The sequence below is a fragment of the Scyliorhinus torazame genome, chromosome 11 (assembly GCF_047496885.1).
Source record: "Scyliorhinus torazame isolate Kashiwa2021f chromosome 11, sScyTor2.1, whole genome shotgun sequence".
NCBI lineage: Eukaryota > Metazoa > Chordata > Chondrichthyes > Carcharhiniformes > Scyliorhinidae > Scyliorhinus > Scyliorhinus torazame.
Window position 1 is genome coordinate 5,143,437 of NC_092717.1, and position 16,070 is coordinate 5,159,506.

Genomic DNA, 16,070 nt, shown 5'->3' on the forward strand with positions numbered 1-16,070 from the left:
TTTTGGTTCTAAATGATCATGGTTCCCTTTATTTGAAAGGTCAGTGGGGGTATTGCATCCAGTTCTGGGTGCCACTCTCTTAGGAAGCGTGTGAAGGCCTTAAGAGAGGGTGCAGAAAAGAGAATGGGTCCACGGATGTGGAACTTTTGAGAAGCTGGAACTGTTCTCCTTGGCGAAGGGAAGATCAAGGTGTTAAAATTGTGAGGAGTGTGGACAAAGTAGGTAACTCTTCCTATTGGTGAAAGGCTCAAAGAGCCAGAGCCAACAGATTGAAGGTGATTGGCAAAAGAAGCAACCACAATATTATGGAATGAGTGGTTAGGATCTGGAATGCACTGCCTGAGATTGTGGTGGTGGCAGATTCAATCGAAGCCTTTCAACAGGGAGTTAGATAATGATCTGAAGAGAAAAGATTTGTCGGGCTACCTGGAGAAGTCAGGTGAGTGGGACCAGGTGAGTTGCTCTTTCTGAGAGAAGTCATGGACATGATGGGCTGAATGGCCTGATCCTGCACCTGTTCTGATTCTATCACTTGGCAGAAGGGAGCAGACAGGCTACCGCATATTAGATAAGATTGTAAATCATTATACTGTTTGTAAGTTTAAAATAAATCTGTTAATTAAGAAGAATACACAGTAAACTTGTTACACTAGCTCAGTTCCCACGGTTGAGCACTTTGCATTTTATGCTGGTCACTAAGTGATATTCCATGATGATATTTCCTTGGGCCCTGTTACTCTTTTCCAGACGTGACACTTGGGTTGACTATTATGTACTACAGGGAGTGTCTGCATTTGATCAGTGATTCTTTCCCACCTGTTCTCCCAAGAAAAGTGCAGTTTGAACTGAGGGAGCCTAATGCTTGCAATCTGTGTATGAGTGCACACCTCCATTTTAAACATAGAAAATAGAAGCAGGAGGAGGCCATTCGGCCCTTCGAGACTGCTCCTCCATTCATTAGGATCTTGGCTGATTATCCAATTCAATACCCAGATATCTGCCTCTCCCCCGCCCCCCCCTATTCCTTTGATCCCTTTAGCCCCAAGAGTTAGATCTAATTCCTTCTTGAAATTACACAACGTTTTGACCTCAACTTCTTTCTGTGGTAGCGAATTCCACAGATTCATCACTCTGAGTGAAGACATTTTTCCTCACCTCAGTCCTAAAAGGGACTCCTCAAACTATGACCCCAATTCTGTACTGCTCCCCCCTCCCCCACCCCGAAACCATCGGCAACATTCTTTCTGAATCTACCCTGTCTAATCCTGTTAGAATTTTGTACGTTTCCATGGGATCCCCTCTCACTCTTCTAAACTCCAATGAATATAATCCCAACTAACTGAGTCTCTTGTCATATGTCAGTCCCGCCATCCCAGGAATCAGCCGGGTAAATCTTCGCTCCACTCCCTCCATAGCAAGAACATCCTTCCTCAGATAAGGAAACCAAAATTGCCCACAATACTCCAGGTGTGGCCTCACCAATGCTCTGTACAATTGCAGTAAAACATCTCTATTCCTGTACTCAAATCCTCTCGCTATGAAGGCCAACATACCATTTGCCTTCTTTACTGCCTGCTGTACCTGCGTGCTTACTTTCAGTGACTGATGCATGAGGACACCAAGGTCTCGCTGAGTATCCACCTCTCTCAATTTACGTCCATTCAAATAATAATCTGACTTCCTATTTTTGCTGCCGAAGCGGATAACCTTGCATTTATCCACATTTTTAACAATGTTTTGTTGCTAAGAATTGATGTTTTATTTTAGTGAGAGTTGGACAAATTAACATAAAATGAAAAGATCTGTCTTTCCAGAATACAATTTAACTCATCATTTTCTGTGAGCCTATATTGAAATGTTTTAAAGCTCTTTGTGTGACACAGGCAGTGGCGTAGTGGTGTTGTGACTGGACTAGTAATCCTAAACCCCAGGGCAATGCTCTGGCAACATGGGTGCGAATCCCACCAGGGCAGGTGGTGGAATTTGAATTCAATAAGAAAAAAAATCTGGAATGTAAAAATTCTAATGATGACCATGAAACCGTCGTTGATTGTTGTAAAAACCCATCTGGTTCACTAATGTCTTTGAGGGAAGGAAATCTTTCATCCTTACCTGGTCTGGCCTACTTGTGATTCTAGATCTCTTAAATGCCCCCAGGGATGGGCAACAAGTGCTGTCCTGGCCAGCGACACCCACATCCCATGAACAAATAAAGAAACTATAAAAGCAAAATAACTGTTGGATAGCTCCTGTCGGTGATGGTGCCTCTTCACTCCCCCTCCACCTCTGAATGTGCTGGCTCGTCCTGAGGTATTGTAATTAGAATGAAGCAGGCAGCCCTTGTTAGTCCATTTTTCTTCTCGTGTCATGCGTGAAATATTTTGTGCTCTCTATTAACATGCGAGTGACTGTGCATATTCAGGCTATTGTACTTTTACATATTTGAATGCTTGAACTCTCAATGTATTAATGCCGCAAGATATAATTACATTTTGGTGCAGACGTCTTGCCTGACACACTGAATTTCCTCGGTTTCACACTTCAGACATTGTACTATCTTATCACACTGCACTTGTTATCCATTCAGTAAATCATGTTTCAAAAGCAGTGCAACTAACCAATCAAGTATCGGAGCAAATGAATTCTGAACTGAGCATTTTATGTAAAAGCGTTGGCAGCTGTGCCTTCAGTTGCCTGGATCCTCCGCTCTGGAATTCCCCCCCTCTTTCTGCCTCTCTAACTTTCTCTTCTTCTTTAAGTTGTTTCTTAAAACCTACCTCATTGACCAAGCTTTTGATTACCTGTCCTAACATTTCCCTTTGTGGCTTGAGGTTCTATTTTGTTTGATGACACACCTATGAAGTGCCTGATGATGTTTCACTAAATTAATGCAAGTTGTTGAGAATGCAAAGATTTTGATTGAAAGATCTTCTGGCCATCTTGATTTAATTTGTATTGACCATGCAAATCTTCCTGAATTGGTGCAATTTGGTCTGGGGCAAACTACAGAGGCTGACTTTTTAATCTTGTCAAAAAATTATCTTCTAGATTGTTAGCTCGCAAGATGTAGCTTTTGCTACATCCCTCCCATCTGGAGGTTGTTTTTCCATGCAAAGCTTTTTATTTTGTCCCAATGTCACAAAGCTATCAACAGATGAAGAGGACACTCAGTACAGTGTATATTCCACCCTGTTGTGTTAAATCAATGTTACTACAGTTACCCATCTCTTGGAAGTTTTTCCCTGCCTGTTTGATGCTATGCAACTCCTCCCTCAGGCACCATGTCGGAAGAGGGCATTAGTGACCATGGACTTAATTTGGATTGTTCCAATGATTATGTTTGGCAAAGTACTGCAATGGTTTGCCATTGCCTTTTGCAGTATGGCTCTTACCACCTGCATTCAGACATATTGAAAGCATTTACAGGCTGACAATCAGCCTGTTTGGCCATGTTATGAATGCACCTTCCATGGCCATCAAGTCCTGAAGTGGGGCTAGAACCTGGAGCTTCTGGCCCATTGGTAGGTACACTATCACCATGCCACCAGATCTCTGCCCTATCTACAAAGCTGAAAAAGCAATATTTTTATTATGAGCTTCCACCTCACTGAGGAGACTCCAAGCCAATCTGCATCCAACAACCTGTTCTGAAAACTCTGCTCCCAATTTTACAGCTGTGCAAATGTCACCACCAACAACCAACAATATGCTAAAGCAATCAACAAAATTTAAAAAAAGCCAATTTGCTATATCTCCCCATATTAATGTATCGTTTAAAAAATAAAATTCCAGGATTCTGATCAACACCTTTGGCAAAATCTAATAATTTCTTCTTTGGGCCATATTCTATTTGTGTACCAGGTTTCATTGAAGTCTGCCTATTTAGTTTTGAGATATGTTGTTAATAGACTAACAGACACACAAACATTACTTGAACCAACATCAGTTGCAGAGGTAAAATAGCTTCCAAGCTATTTTGGAATTTGTGGTAGACCAGTTCCAGTCTGAGAATGATCTATTGTTAAGTACATAACTCTGTACAAAGGAAGGCTGTCTTTTCAGCCTCCATTAGATTGAAACTTCAGCGATAAGGCTTCAAACTTGTACACACTCCGAACTCGACAATGGATAAATTAATTGCTCTGGTTTGCTTGACGTTGGGAGTCAACAGCCTTAAGGAAGCCAGAAGGGGATTGTCAGACTGCTTACTGGGCAAGGGTGGAAAGCAAGCTCTCCGTATTCAACAGGAAATCACATTTATTATTGATGTGCTTAAAAAAATGTTTGCAACAAATAGTTCAGTCCCAAGAAAACTATGGCATTGTATACAGATGGTTCCTCTGTCAAAGGTCCAGCACGCTCTGTTCACCATTTGATTTTGCCTTAATTTGTTTTCCTTAATCTGCATTTTGAGAACATCTAAAGCAGTTGCCTGTTTTAGTGCGCAGTTTTTTGTCTAGGTAGATTCTTGCATCCAAAAGTAAAGATTACTGCCTGTGACCACCTAACTATGCATTGCTTAGCTCCAGACTTTGCAGTTAGCCTCTAAGCAATGCTACTTGGCACTGACCTTGAATTAAGGTATCAACTGAACGCAGTGATGGGGCGAGAATTTCATTTGCAAGGAATATGTATTCCCACAGGGTGGCCCTGCAACGTTGTTTAAAATGGACAAAAAAGACAGCGTGTGGTGCAGTAAATACAAACCACGCCCATAGAATCTGTCAAAACTAAGCTGGTGCAGTATCCGCCATAATAAACTCCTGTTCAGAAAGTCATTGCCTCAGGGTTAAGTCTAAATATGATCCGAAGCACTTAAAAATAGTGCTTTTTTAAAAGAGTTGGATAAATTTGTTCAGAATTGTTTTTTAATTAAAAATCCTGTTGACGCCAGCCCAAATTGTTCAAAATCAATTTTTTGAAAAAGGCATTTAAAATCATCCATTGAGTTGAAATCAGTACTGATGTCCTCATTTGTATTTGTGAACAGTCTCTGTTGACTCTTTCTGCTTGGAAATATTGGCCTTAAAATGTTGTGATGAAAAGACTTTGTTGTTAGTGGGCGGTCACCCCAGATTCTCACCAGTGCCTGTTCGTCCACTATTAAACTTGAGTTTGGTGAGTGCGATAGCAAAGCCCCTGAAGCAGCTGAGTGCAATGTCAGTTTTATGGGCGGCTGTGCACTCCTCCCAAAGTTATTCAACCTCTCAACAATGCACTGCCGGCAAATGCTGACAGCTTCACTGCCATTTGCTCAGTAAAATTTGCCCAATAATATCGAGTTATGTTGGAATAAAACTAATTTGCTTTTTATTTTCTTGTAGACCAACAACAACAAATTAAATTTATACTGCACCTTTAAAGTAATAAAATATCCCAAGATGCTTCACACGAGCATTATCAAATAAAATTGATGACCCAGCCGCATAGGAAGATATTACGACAGGCAGGTTGGTTTTATGAAAAAATGTTTTATTTCAAACATTATCAAATTCTCACATTGAAAGGCATAACTATATATTACAAACAGTTTGGGAGTTTATTTTAATGAAGTAACAGTAACAACACTAAATCCCCTGTCCACTCTCAGCCTGACTATCCTCCCTCCCTCGCCCCCTCCCCTCGTAACCATCCCGCCCCATCCCCCTGACTGCTGTCCACGAATAAGTCCTTAAAGAAAGTGATCAACAGCATCCACCTGGAATAGAACCGACCCTCTCGGGGTATATTTAATCTTTTCCAATTGCAGGAATTCTGCCAGGTCACCGAACCATTCCGAGGCCCTGGGTGGCACCGCCGGCCTCCATCCAAGCAGGACCCGCCTCCGGCCTGGTGATACCGCTGGCCTCCATCCAAGCAGGACCCACCTCCGGCCTGGTGATACCGCCGGCCTCCATCCAAACAGGACCCGCCTCCGGCCTGGTGATACCGCCGGCCTCCATCCAAGCAGGACCCGCCTCCGGCCTGGTGATACCGCCGGCCTCCATCCAAGCAGGACCCGCCTCTGGCCTGGTGATACCGCTGGCCTCCATCCAAGCAGGACCCACCTCCGGCCTGGTGATACCGCCGGCCTCCATCCAAACAGGACCCGCCTCCGGCCTGGTGATACCGCCGGCCTCCATCCAAGCAGGACCCGCCTCCGGCCTGGTGATACCGCCGGCCTCCATCCAAGCAGGACCCGCCTCTGGCCTGGTGATACCGCCGGCCTCCATCCAAACAGGACCCACCTCCGGCCTGGGTGATACCGCTGGCCTCCATCCAAGCAGGACCCGCCTCCGGCCTGGTGATACCGCCGGCCTCCATCCAAGCAGGACCCGCCTCCGGCCTGGTGATACCGCCGGCCTCCATCCAAGCAGGACCTGCCTCCGGCCTGGTGATACCGCCGGCCTCCATCCAAGCAGGACCCGCCTCTGGCCTGGTGATACCGCTGGCCTCCATCCAAGCAGGACCCGCCTCCGGCCTGGTGATACCGCCGGCCTCCATCCAAGCAGGACCCGCCTCCGGCCTGGTGATACCGCCGGCCTCCATCCAAGCAGGACCCGCCTCCGGCCTGGTGATACCGCCGGCCTCCATCCAAGCAGGACCCGCCTCCGGCCTGGTGATACCGCCGGCCTCCATCCAAGCAGGACCCGCCTCTGGCCTGGTGATACCGCCGGCCTCCATCCAAGCAGGACCCACCTCCGGCCTGGTGATACCGCCGGCCTCCATCCAAGCAGGACCCGCCTCCGGCCATCATGGAGGTAAAGGCCAAGACTCTCAGAGTTTGAATCATGGAATCATAGAATTTACAGTGTAGCAGGAGGCCATTCGGCCCACATGGAAACAGCACCCCACACAAGCTCACAAATCTGCACCATCCCTGTAACCCAGTAACCCCACCTAACCTTTTTGGACCCAAATCCCAACCTAAAGAGCCAGGCATCCACTTACCCTGGTCCCTCATCCAAACGAAAACAAAAGTACAGATTAGGGGAAAGAAAATAAAGAGTCCACACCTCTCATTGGCCAGTCAAACTATTCCATATTATCATGTGCAGGAAGAAGAAGAACACGGAACCCAAACAACTAAAACACAAACAGTGACAGGAACTATAAATGTGAATGGCGAAATTCGAAAAACTCAACAACAAAAAAAAGAAATCCCATAACCACAATCAAATCTCTCTTAGTCCGCTCCTCCTCACAAAGCCATTCGCCTTCTCTGACATATTGAAGTAATGGTCCTTTTTTAAACGTGACCCACAGTAAGCTGGGTACACCATTCCGAATTGCACCTTACTTTTGTAAAGCGCCGCCTTGGTCTTGTTGAGCCCAGCTCGTCGCTTTGCCAGTTCCGATGTCCTGGTAAATCCGAATACAGTGCCTTTCCCAATAGCTTTCCCTCATGGCCTTCACCCATTTCAATATCCGCTCTTTATCAAGAAATCCAAGAAGGCGGACTATGATTGCCCGCGGAAACTCCCTGGATTTTGGTTTCTGCCTTAGCGACCAATGGGCCCGGTCCACGTCGGGAGGGTTAGCAAAGACCCCCACCAACTTCCCGAACGCCTTCGCCACAAATCCTGTGACACTTGTGTCTTCGTTGCCCTCCGACAATCTGCAGAGTCTGGCACCTGGACCTGTTCTACTGGTCTTCAACCTTGGCTCTTAAAGCCTTTTGGGTCTCCACCATCAACACAACCTCAGCCTCCAAAGGGGCAATCCGGTTGCTATGATCCAAGACCACCTCTCGCAGATTTTCGCGCATTGTGCCTCCATCCGCTGCTTAGCCCGCAGAAGGGCCGCCGCTTCCTCGATTGTTCTGGATGATTCTCCACCATTGGCTGCCTATGTTTATGGAACTCCTCCACAAGGAATTCCATCAATTTATCTGGTGGTTCCAGGGAAGGTGTTGACGATCTGAGGGTCCCACCATTTTTCTACTCCTCACCACGAGCTACTGACTAATCTGGTGTGGAACCTCCACTAGTCTTCTGCCTGGGTTTACCCCGTGCAGGCATCCTACATTGGAGGAGAGACCAGAAAGTTGAAATTTCCTTCCTTTTTTTTCCCCCTCAAATTATACCCATAAATCGATGGTAAGGGCCAAAAGTCGCGAAACGGGAGCTGCCTTGTACTCAACCGATGACCGCATCGTCGCAACGGAAGTCTCAGGGAGGTTGATTTTCAGGAGTATCTTAAATGGTGGAGAGAGTCGGGAAGGTTTAAGGATGGAAGCATGATCATCATTTAGTCAAAAAGAAACCTGTGATTTTTAAATTGTCAGTTCTCTCTTTACTCAGTAAAGAATTAGAAATATGAATGTTTGATACAATGTCCTGATTTAGCAGCAACTAAGTGATGTTGGTTATTCCAATCACACTAATGTGTTGAAGAATTTTCTTTTGTTTTTTAACTTTTAAGTTAAAACAGTCTTTCATGAAACCATTGGTTAAATTATGAAGTAAAATTTGAAAGGTTGATCTCCAGTTATTCAAACCTTTCTGCTCAGTTCTCTACACTTTCTCCAGCTTGTTTCCAGTTTCAAATCCTTTATGACAATATAAGCCATCCGAACCTTGTGGCAAGATTTGCCTACATTGATCATCTGATCAAATCTTTTAAACCCATGCTGAAATCTCTGACAGCTTTAATAAAATTTATTTCCTGTTCCTTCCCTTTTTCAACAGCTGAATGTAATTTCAGTGAATCCTGGTGCGAAAAACAATAATCTGTGTGTCTTTGGCTTTTGATTATCAACACTTGGCCAATCAGTTTAGTCCCATGAGTAGCTGCCTTTCTGTATGAAATCTGTTGCATTTTAGGCTGGATCATATCCCAAAGTCATGTTGATCTTGTGTAACATTTATCTGTGAACACAAAAGAGCCCCGTATTTCAAAACCAAATTCTAACTATAAAATGTACATGAAGCAGAGTGATCATTTTCAACACAGGTTCAAACTATAAATATAATCCGTAGTGAACTGCAAACGTGATGGTCTATTTTACACGCTACTTTCTTAGTTCCTGAATGAATAAAGACTTGCATTTCTGTAGCGCTTTTCACAACCACCAGATGTCTCCTATTGCTTAACAAACAACAGTAAAGTCGCCATAGACCCAAATGACCATAGGCTGTTTTCCCCTTTGAGGGGGAGAACTGACTGGTGGTGATTAAACCTGCGGGTCACCACACCTCAGGCAAGGGGCAAGGTTGAGAAGGCATCAGTAATGTTCATGAATAGCCTTCATGAGTAACCTCAGCCGCTATGGGTATTGAACCCATGCTGTTAGCCTTGCTCTGCATCATGAACCAGCTGGCCAGTCAACTGAGCTAAGTCAGTCACTTTTAACAAACAATTAATTACTTTTGAAATGTAGTCAGTATGTACACAACAAGATCCCGTCAACAGCTTGTGATAATCTCATAATCTCAATTGTGATGCTGCTTGAACAATAAATATTGAACAGGGCAATGCGGCTAACTCCCCTGCTCTTTTTCAAAACAGTGCCATGGGATCTTTTTCATCCACTGAGCAGGCTTATGGGACTTTGGTTTAATGTCTAATCTGACGGATGGCACCTTCGACAGTGTAGTGCTCCCACAGTGCTGCAATGGAGTGTCAGAATCCCTACAGTGCAGAAGGAAGCCATTTGGCCCATTGAGTCTGCACTAACCGTTGGAAGGAGCACCCCTCCCCCCAAAATAACCCAGTAACCCCACCTAACCTTTTAAAATTAAGAGTACCCAATTATTTTTTTCCAATTAAGGGGCAACTTATCACGGCCAATCCACCTAACCTGCACATCTTTTGGGACTTGTGGGAGGAAACCAGAGCACCCGGAGGAAACCCACGCAGACACGGGGAGAACGTGCAGACTCCGCGCAGACAGTCACCCAAGCCGGAATTGAACTCTGGTCCCCGGCGCTGTGAGGCAGCAGTGCTAGACACCGTGCCACCCCTTGCTTTAAATCAGCCTTGATTTAAAATAAAAGATTCATTGTAATATTTTACTTCCTGATACTAAAACTATATATGGTGCATAACTAGAATGCAATTCTTAATATGAATTTCGAGCTTCATTAATCATGTTAATATTTGAATGTTAACTTCCTGATACAAAATAAACTTTGTGATTGAGAAAAATACCCAATTATAAACCAATCTACTTGGGAGGATGATTGAATCTTTTCTTTTATCCTCTCTCAGCTCCCATGTTGTTCTTTACATACGTTCAAAGGCTAATGTGGTTGGAACTGCGAGCAAATAGTTTCACAGTATTTTCACTTAGATTTGCATTGTGCATTGATTATGCTGACTGGGATATTCTGGTGTACTAGTCGAGACTGGCACCAGTTTCAGGGTTTCCAGTGGAGCTACTTACTGACTTGTATCAATGCTGACTTACCAGCTGTGTGATTGAAGGACTTAAATGAGAAGCTTCCACAAAAAAAACCAAATCAAACATACAAATAGATCCAAATTTATTTTCACTAACAAAATACAATTGAATGCTGATATCATTTTTGATCTTTACAGCTTTAATATTTCAATGGGGCCGGTATAGCTTAGTTGGCTGGAGAGCTGGTTCGTGATGCAGAGCGAAGCCAGCAGCGAGGGTTCAATTCCCGTACCGGCTGAGGTTATCCATGAGCCTTCTTAAACTTGCCCCTCGCCTGAGGTGTGGTGACCCTCAGGTTAAATCACCACCAGTCAGCTCTCCCCCTCAAAGGGGAAAGCAGCCTCTGGTCATCTGGGTCTATGGCGACTTTACTGAATTACTAATCAACATCCTGGGGGTTACCATTGATCAGAAACTGAACTGGACTAGCCATATTAATTGTGTGGCTACAGCGAGTTACTCGCCTCCTGACCCCTCAAAGCCTGTCTGCCATCTACAAGGCACAAGTCAGGAGTGTGATGGAATACTCTCCACTTTCCTGGATGAGTGCAACACTCCAGAAGCTCAACACCATCCAGGACAAAGAAGTCCACTTGATTGCTCCCCTTTCACAAATATTCAATCCCTCCACCACCGACAACAGTGGCTGGCAGCCGTGTGTGCCATCTACGAGATGCACTGCAGTAACAAACCAAGGTTCCTTAGGCAGCACCTTCCAAACCCCCATTCACGACCATTTGGAAGGACAAGAGCAGCAGATACCTGAAAACACCACCACCTGGAGGTTCCCCTCCAAGTCACTCATCACCCTGATTTGGAAATATATTGGCTGTTCCTTCATTGTCGCTGGGGCAAAAATCCTGGAACTCCCTAACAGCAATGTGGGTATACCTACACCACATGGTCTGCAGCGGTTCAAGAAGACAGCTCACCACCACCACCTTAAGGGGCAATTAGGGATGGGCAACAAATGCTGGCCTAGCTGGCGATACCCACATCCCGTAAATTTAAAAAAATTAATAATATTTCAATGTCGATCATTGAACTTAAACTTCAATTTGAGAACATGAGTTCAAAGAACAGTGTCACTGGTGAAATTGAACAATATTGTTTTGCACAATGTCAGTATGTCCATAATATTTTGTTAAAGTGACGGAGAATTCAAAGGCTGATCAAAGATTTTGTGGTGTGTGATGGTTGGTACACTGATGGGACATGTAAATGATGTTGCTTGAATCGTCCAGGTTGTGATGTTAGATTGATGATCTAGGGTTGCATTAGATTGCTGCAGGAAGATCAAGGAAAGATTTCACAGAACATCAATATGTTGGAAGTTTTGCCAGAGGTTAGTTTTTCCCCATAGGTTTAATAAATTGGCTGGAATCCATTATAGTGCAGATTGTCTGTGGTCCGGGCAAGCTACGGTTTTGATGAATTGAAGGGCCTTTTCTGAAAAATAAATGTTTTCATTTTATCATGCAGGCAAATGTTACAGCTCGGGCTTTCAGGCACCTCTTCCAACTTGTGCTTATGTGTTCCCATTAATAATCCAAAATCTGCACCTTTACCACATGCCACGGGTGAGATAGCATGTCAGAGGAATAACAATTATAATGCAATAAGATAACTAGTATGTTCTCCTGTCTTTAAATGTGTTAAATATCTCCTTGCATTCAGTCTGAAACAGTTGGACTTACACCAAGATCATCCAAAGGAACAGTAAGATTCATCAAGAAACTAGAACAATATTTAAAGCAAAACTAAAATTAGTCCAAAGTGGATTAATTTATCTTGAAGACATAATTTCCCTTGCATCCTGAATCTCCAGAGGAATGTTTGTTGGAGGCTAGTTGTCCAAGCCCTCAGACATAACTGCAGAAGTTCTTTGGTTGGGCCCGCAAAAGTTTAACAAGAATTTGTCTTGACCATGACATCTCACTGCTGGGCTCTGGAACACAGCTGATGTAGAGCTGTAAAAAATGTGTACTTCTGTGTGCCTACCCTGCTTTATGGCAGGCGTGCAAGCCATTCATTTTAGATGGAAAAGACCAGTACATATCATTGTCTTCAAAACCTAATCTGAGTTATTGGAATTGATGTGAATGGAACATTGCATGCACACATAGCAATTTTGTTAATTTTAAGACCATTAGGAAGTTTTATGGAGAGCAGGAACAAGTAAATGCAATTATTTCCGGATTGATTACATTTTGTTCCACGCTTGGTCCTGTTTAACTTTTCCCTTTTGGATCCAAAGTGCAGAATACCGCAACAGCTTTACAATCTGTGATCTACAGTTTGCTTCTCAAATGGGGGGGGAGTTTGACCTTTTTCGGTCTGCAGCTCAGTTTCATCTGGCTTTGCTGATGTTGACACTCAATCTTATTTTTTTATAATCTTTATTGTCAGAAGTAGGCTTACATTAACACTGCAATGAAGTTACTGTGAAAATCCCCCAGTCGCCACATTCCGGCGCCTGTTCGGGTACACAGAGGGAGAATTCAGAATGTCCAATTCACCCAACGGCACGTCTTTCAGGACTTGTGGGAGGAAACCGGAGCACCCGGAGGAAACCCACGCAGACACGGGGAGAACGTGCAGACTCCGCACAGACAGTGACCCAAGCCGGGAATCGAACTTGGGACCCTGATGCTGTGAAGCAACAGTGCTAACCACTGTGCTACCGTGCCGCTATAGGTAGTCAACAGCAAGGGCTTCTTAGTTGTGATGCTAAAGGTGGTGCCTTGGTGGAGGTGAGACGGAGAGTTTCATTATGTTGCATAAGAACATCTACTTGAACACCTAGAGTGTTTTCTTATTGATCTGGTGGAAATCAACGTGATTCCATCCAGAGGAAGGAATACGGTTAATTGCTACAATACAGGAGCCTGGGTTAGGCAGCTTGAGATGGTGAAATTACAGCTTGTGTACATCTCCAGTGCACACTTTAGCTAATACCTTCAAGAACCAAATGTTCTGGTAGAAAAACAGGAGCTTTTTGGATGAGTGGAGCTGCTAATCACTGAAAAAGCATTTAAGTGGAAATGCTGACTGGAAGCAAGTTTCTGCAGGCAATGAAATCCACTTCAATCTTGAGGTTCTGAGCAGTCGGCAGTGGTCACCACTTATTGGCACTCGGATAAGCTTAAATCAGAGAAACTGAGATTTAAGATGACCATGAAAAGAAGTTTGATTTGCTCAGTACTGTATCTTATTGCCTAACCTGCTTTTATTTATAAATAGATTGCTTCCCATGTCTGTGCTATGCTGTGATTAGTGTGCAATACTTTTATATATTTCCTGTTGCAGTTGAAGTGATTCAGTTTTTGGTTCAGAATTTTAACTTCTCTAAATTTATTTTGCGTTGGTTTGATTTTGCTTGCAAGTCACTGTTCCTGATTTACAGTGAACAATATATTTCATTTATTTCCCTGCCACCGAGAAGTACAACCATACATTGTGTATTCTATAATTGTTGGTCTCACGCCAGTGCTCACTTGTTTCTGATTAATGACTTAATTCTAAAATACCCTTTCAGAAATGAAATTTATTTATTTGGGAGATGGCATTGCAGTGGTAATGTCACCCAACTAGTAATCTACAGGCCCTGGCTAATGCTCTGGGGATAAGAAATAAAAACACAAAATGCTGGAAATACTCTGGTCTTTGGAGAGAGAAACAGAGTTAACTGTTAACTGGTGCAATTATTCCAGAATATGACTTGGCGTCATTTTGGGCGAGTTCAGTGGGGTGATTCGTGCCAGCTGTTTCGGTCCGATCCAGATTCACCCATGTTTAGTCATTTTGGGGGGGCTTGGGAAGTTTCTCACCAGTAAATCCCACATTTAGAATTTTTTTACCCACGGGGAAATAAACCCGTGAATCAGACCGGCTCCTCGGAGTTTGGGGAGCCATTTTTAAAGGGTTCCCTGATTTCAAAGTGAGGTTGAGGGCCCTTCACTCCCAGCCATGGACATTGCCCCCCCTCCCCGCAGCGATGGGCAACGCTCCCCACCCCCATCTCTAAAAGTTAGTGTGACCCCACATCCCCCACCACCCAGGCATGAGGGTGACCCTGCCCCACACCGATCCATCCTTGTGGGCACTGGGGCATTGATTCTTTTCTCTTCCCCCCACCCCGCCAATTGTGAGTGCACTCTGCTATGGAGTCACGGAGGGACGGTGCTTTTAGTTTCTCCCCCCCCCCCTCTTTACCCCCCATAAAGCCCCTTAATTTCCCTCCCTTCATGGACATGTGCCTCTTCAGGCCCTGCCTCTGCCAGGTTGGCACTGTCCTGCCATGACCCTGACCACCCGGGGGTCTCCAATTTCCACTGGGGCCCCCTGATGTGGCCATCGCGCCTGGCCTCCGCTTGTGGAGTACTAAACCGCGCCCGAGTAAGGCTGTGCCGGTACGGCTGGTGGCTCCCAGGAGCCGGCAGAATGCAGCCTCAAATGGACTGCGCATAGTGAGATCAGCCTTGTCAAACCTAGCCTCGGTGATGGTGATCATGAAACTATCATAGAATCTGCAGTGTAGAAGGAGGCCATTCGGCCCATCGAGCCTGTGCCGGCCCTTGGGAAGAGCACCCTACTTAAGCCCACACCTCCACCATATTCCCATAACCCGATTTAACCTTTTGGGCGCTAAGGAGAAATTTAACATGGCCAATCCATCTAACCTGCACATCTTTGGACTTGTGGGAGGAAACCGGAGCACCCGGAGGAAACCCACGCAGACACTGGGAGAACGTGCAAACTCCACCTAGACAGTCAGCTGAGGCCGGAATTGAACCCGGTTCCCTAGCTCTGTGAGGCAGCAATGCCAACCCCTGTGCCACCTTGCCGCCCCGCATTGATTGTTGTAAAAAGCCATCTGGTTCACCAATGTTCTTTGAGGAAATAAATCGCCTCCATTTGACTCAGACCCACAATGTGGTTAACTCTCTGCAATGGTCTTTGCAAGACATTCCGTTCAAGACAATTAGGGATGGGCAACACATGCTGGCCTCGTCAATGACACCCAAATGCTATGAAAGAATAAAGAAAAAAAAGTGTAATAGTTGTGGATATGTGTGCTTCATACTGTATTTGCAGTTGGTTATGCAAATCGAGACTTGGCCTCATGTCATACATGAGACAGCATCAACCTACATTGCGAACCATCTTTTAATTGCTGAATCCTCATCCATATAGTATATACATATTTATTTAATTCCTCTAGTTTGGAGATTTTCTTGTTCAAGAAGAATAGAGGAGTGACGTGGCCACAACTCATCATTGGTGATAGAAGAGGCGAATTCATCATGGACCCTGATAAGGCTTCGCAAATAAATGAGGGTTTATTGAACCTAACCTCTGAGGAACTGGTAGGTAAAGCTGCTCCCCTGTGAATGGTCAAGTTAATATAATAAAATGATGTGACTCTCACTCCGGAATCAGGAACGGCTTCATACTCCTGGTTTCAAACTACTGCTATTTACAACAGTTCTTTTAAAGTAAGATCCCTGCTACCTGTAATCCTTTTTTAAAATACATTTAGAGTACCCAATTCATTTTTTCCCATTAAGGGGCAATTTAGCGTGGCCAATCCACCTACCCTGCACATCTTTTGGGTTGTGGGGGCGAAACCCACGCAAGCACGGGGAGAATGTGCAAACTCCACACGGACAGTGACCCAGAGCCG

The 16,070-nt window shown here is 44.6% G+C and overlaps 1 protein-coding gene across 1 annotated transcript in view; it reads left to right on the plus strand.

Moving 5' to 3' along the window:
- Positions 1-16,070, plus strand: part of nudcd1 (NudC domain containing 1) — a 122,770-nt gene that overhangs the window by 67,708 nt on the left and 38,992 nt on the right. Inside the window, exon 7 of the mRNA XM_072466870.1 lies at positions 15,609-15,753. Within this exon, the coding sequence (XP_072322971.1) occupies positions 15,609-15,753 (145 nt within the window). The remainder of the gene's footprint in view (positions 1-15,608; positions 15,754-16,070) is intronic.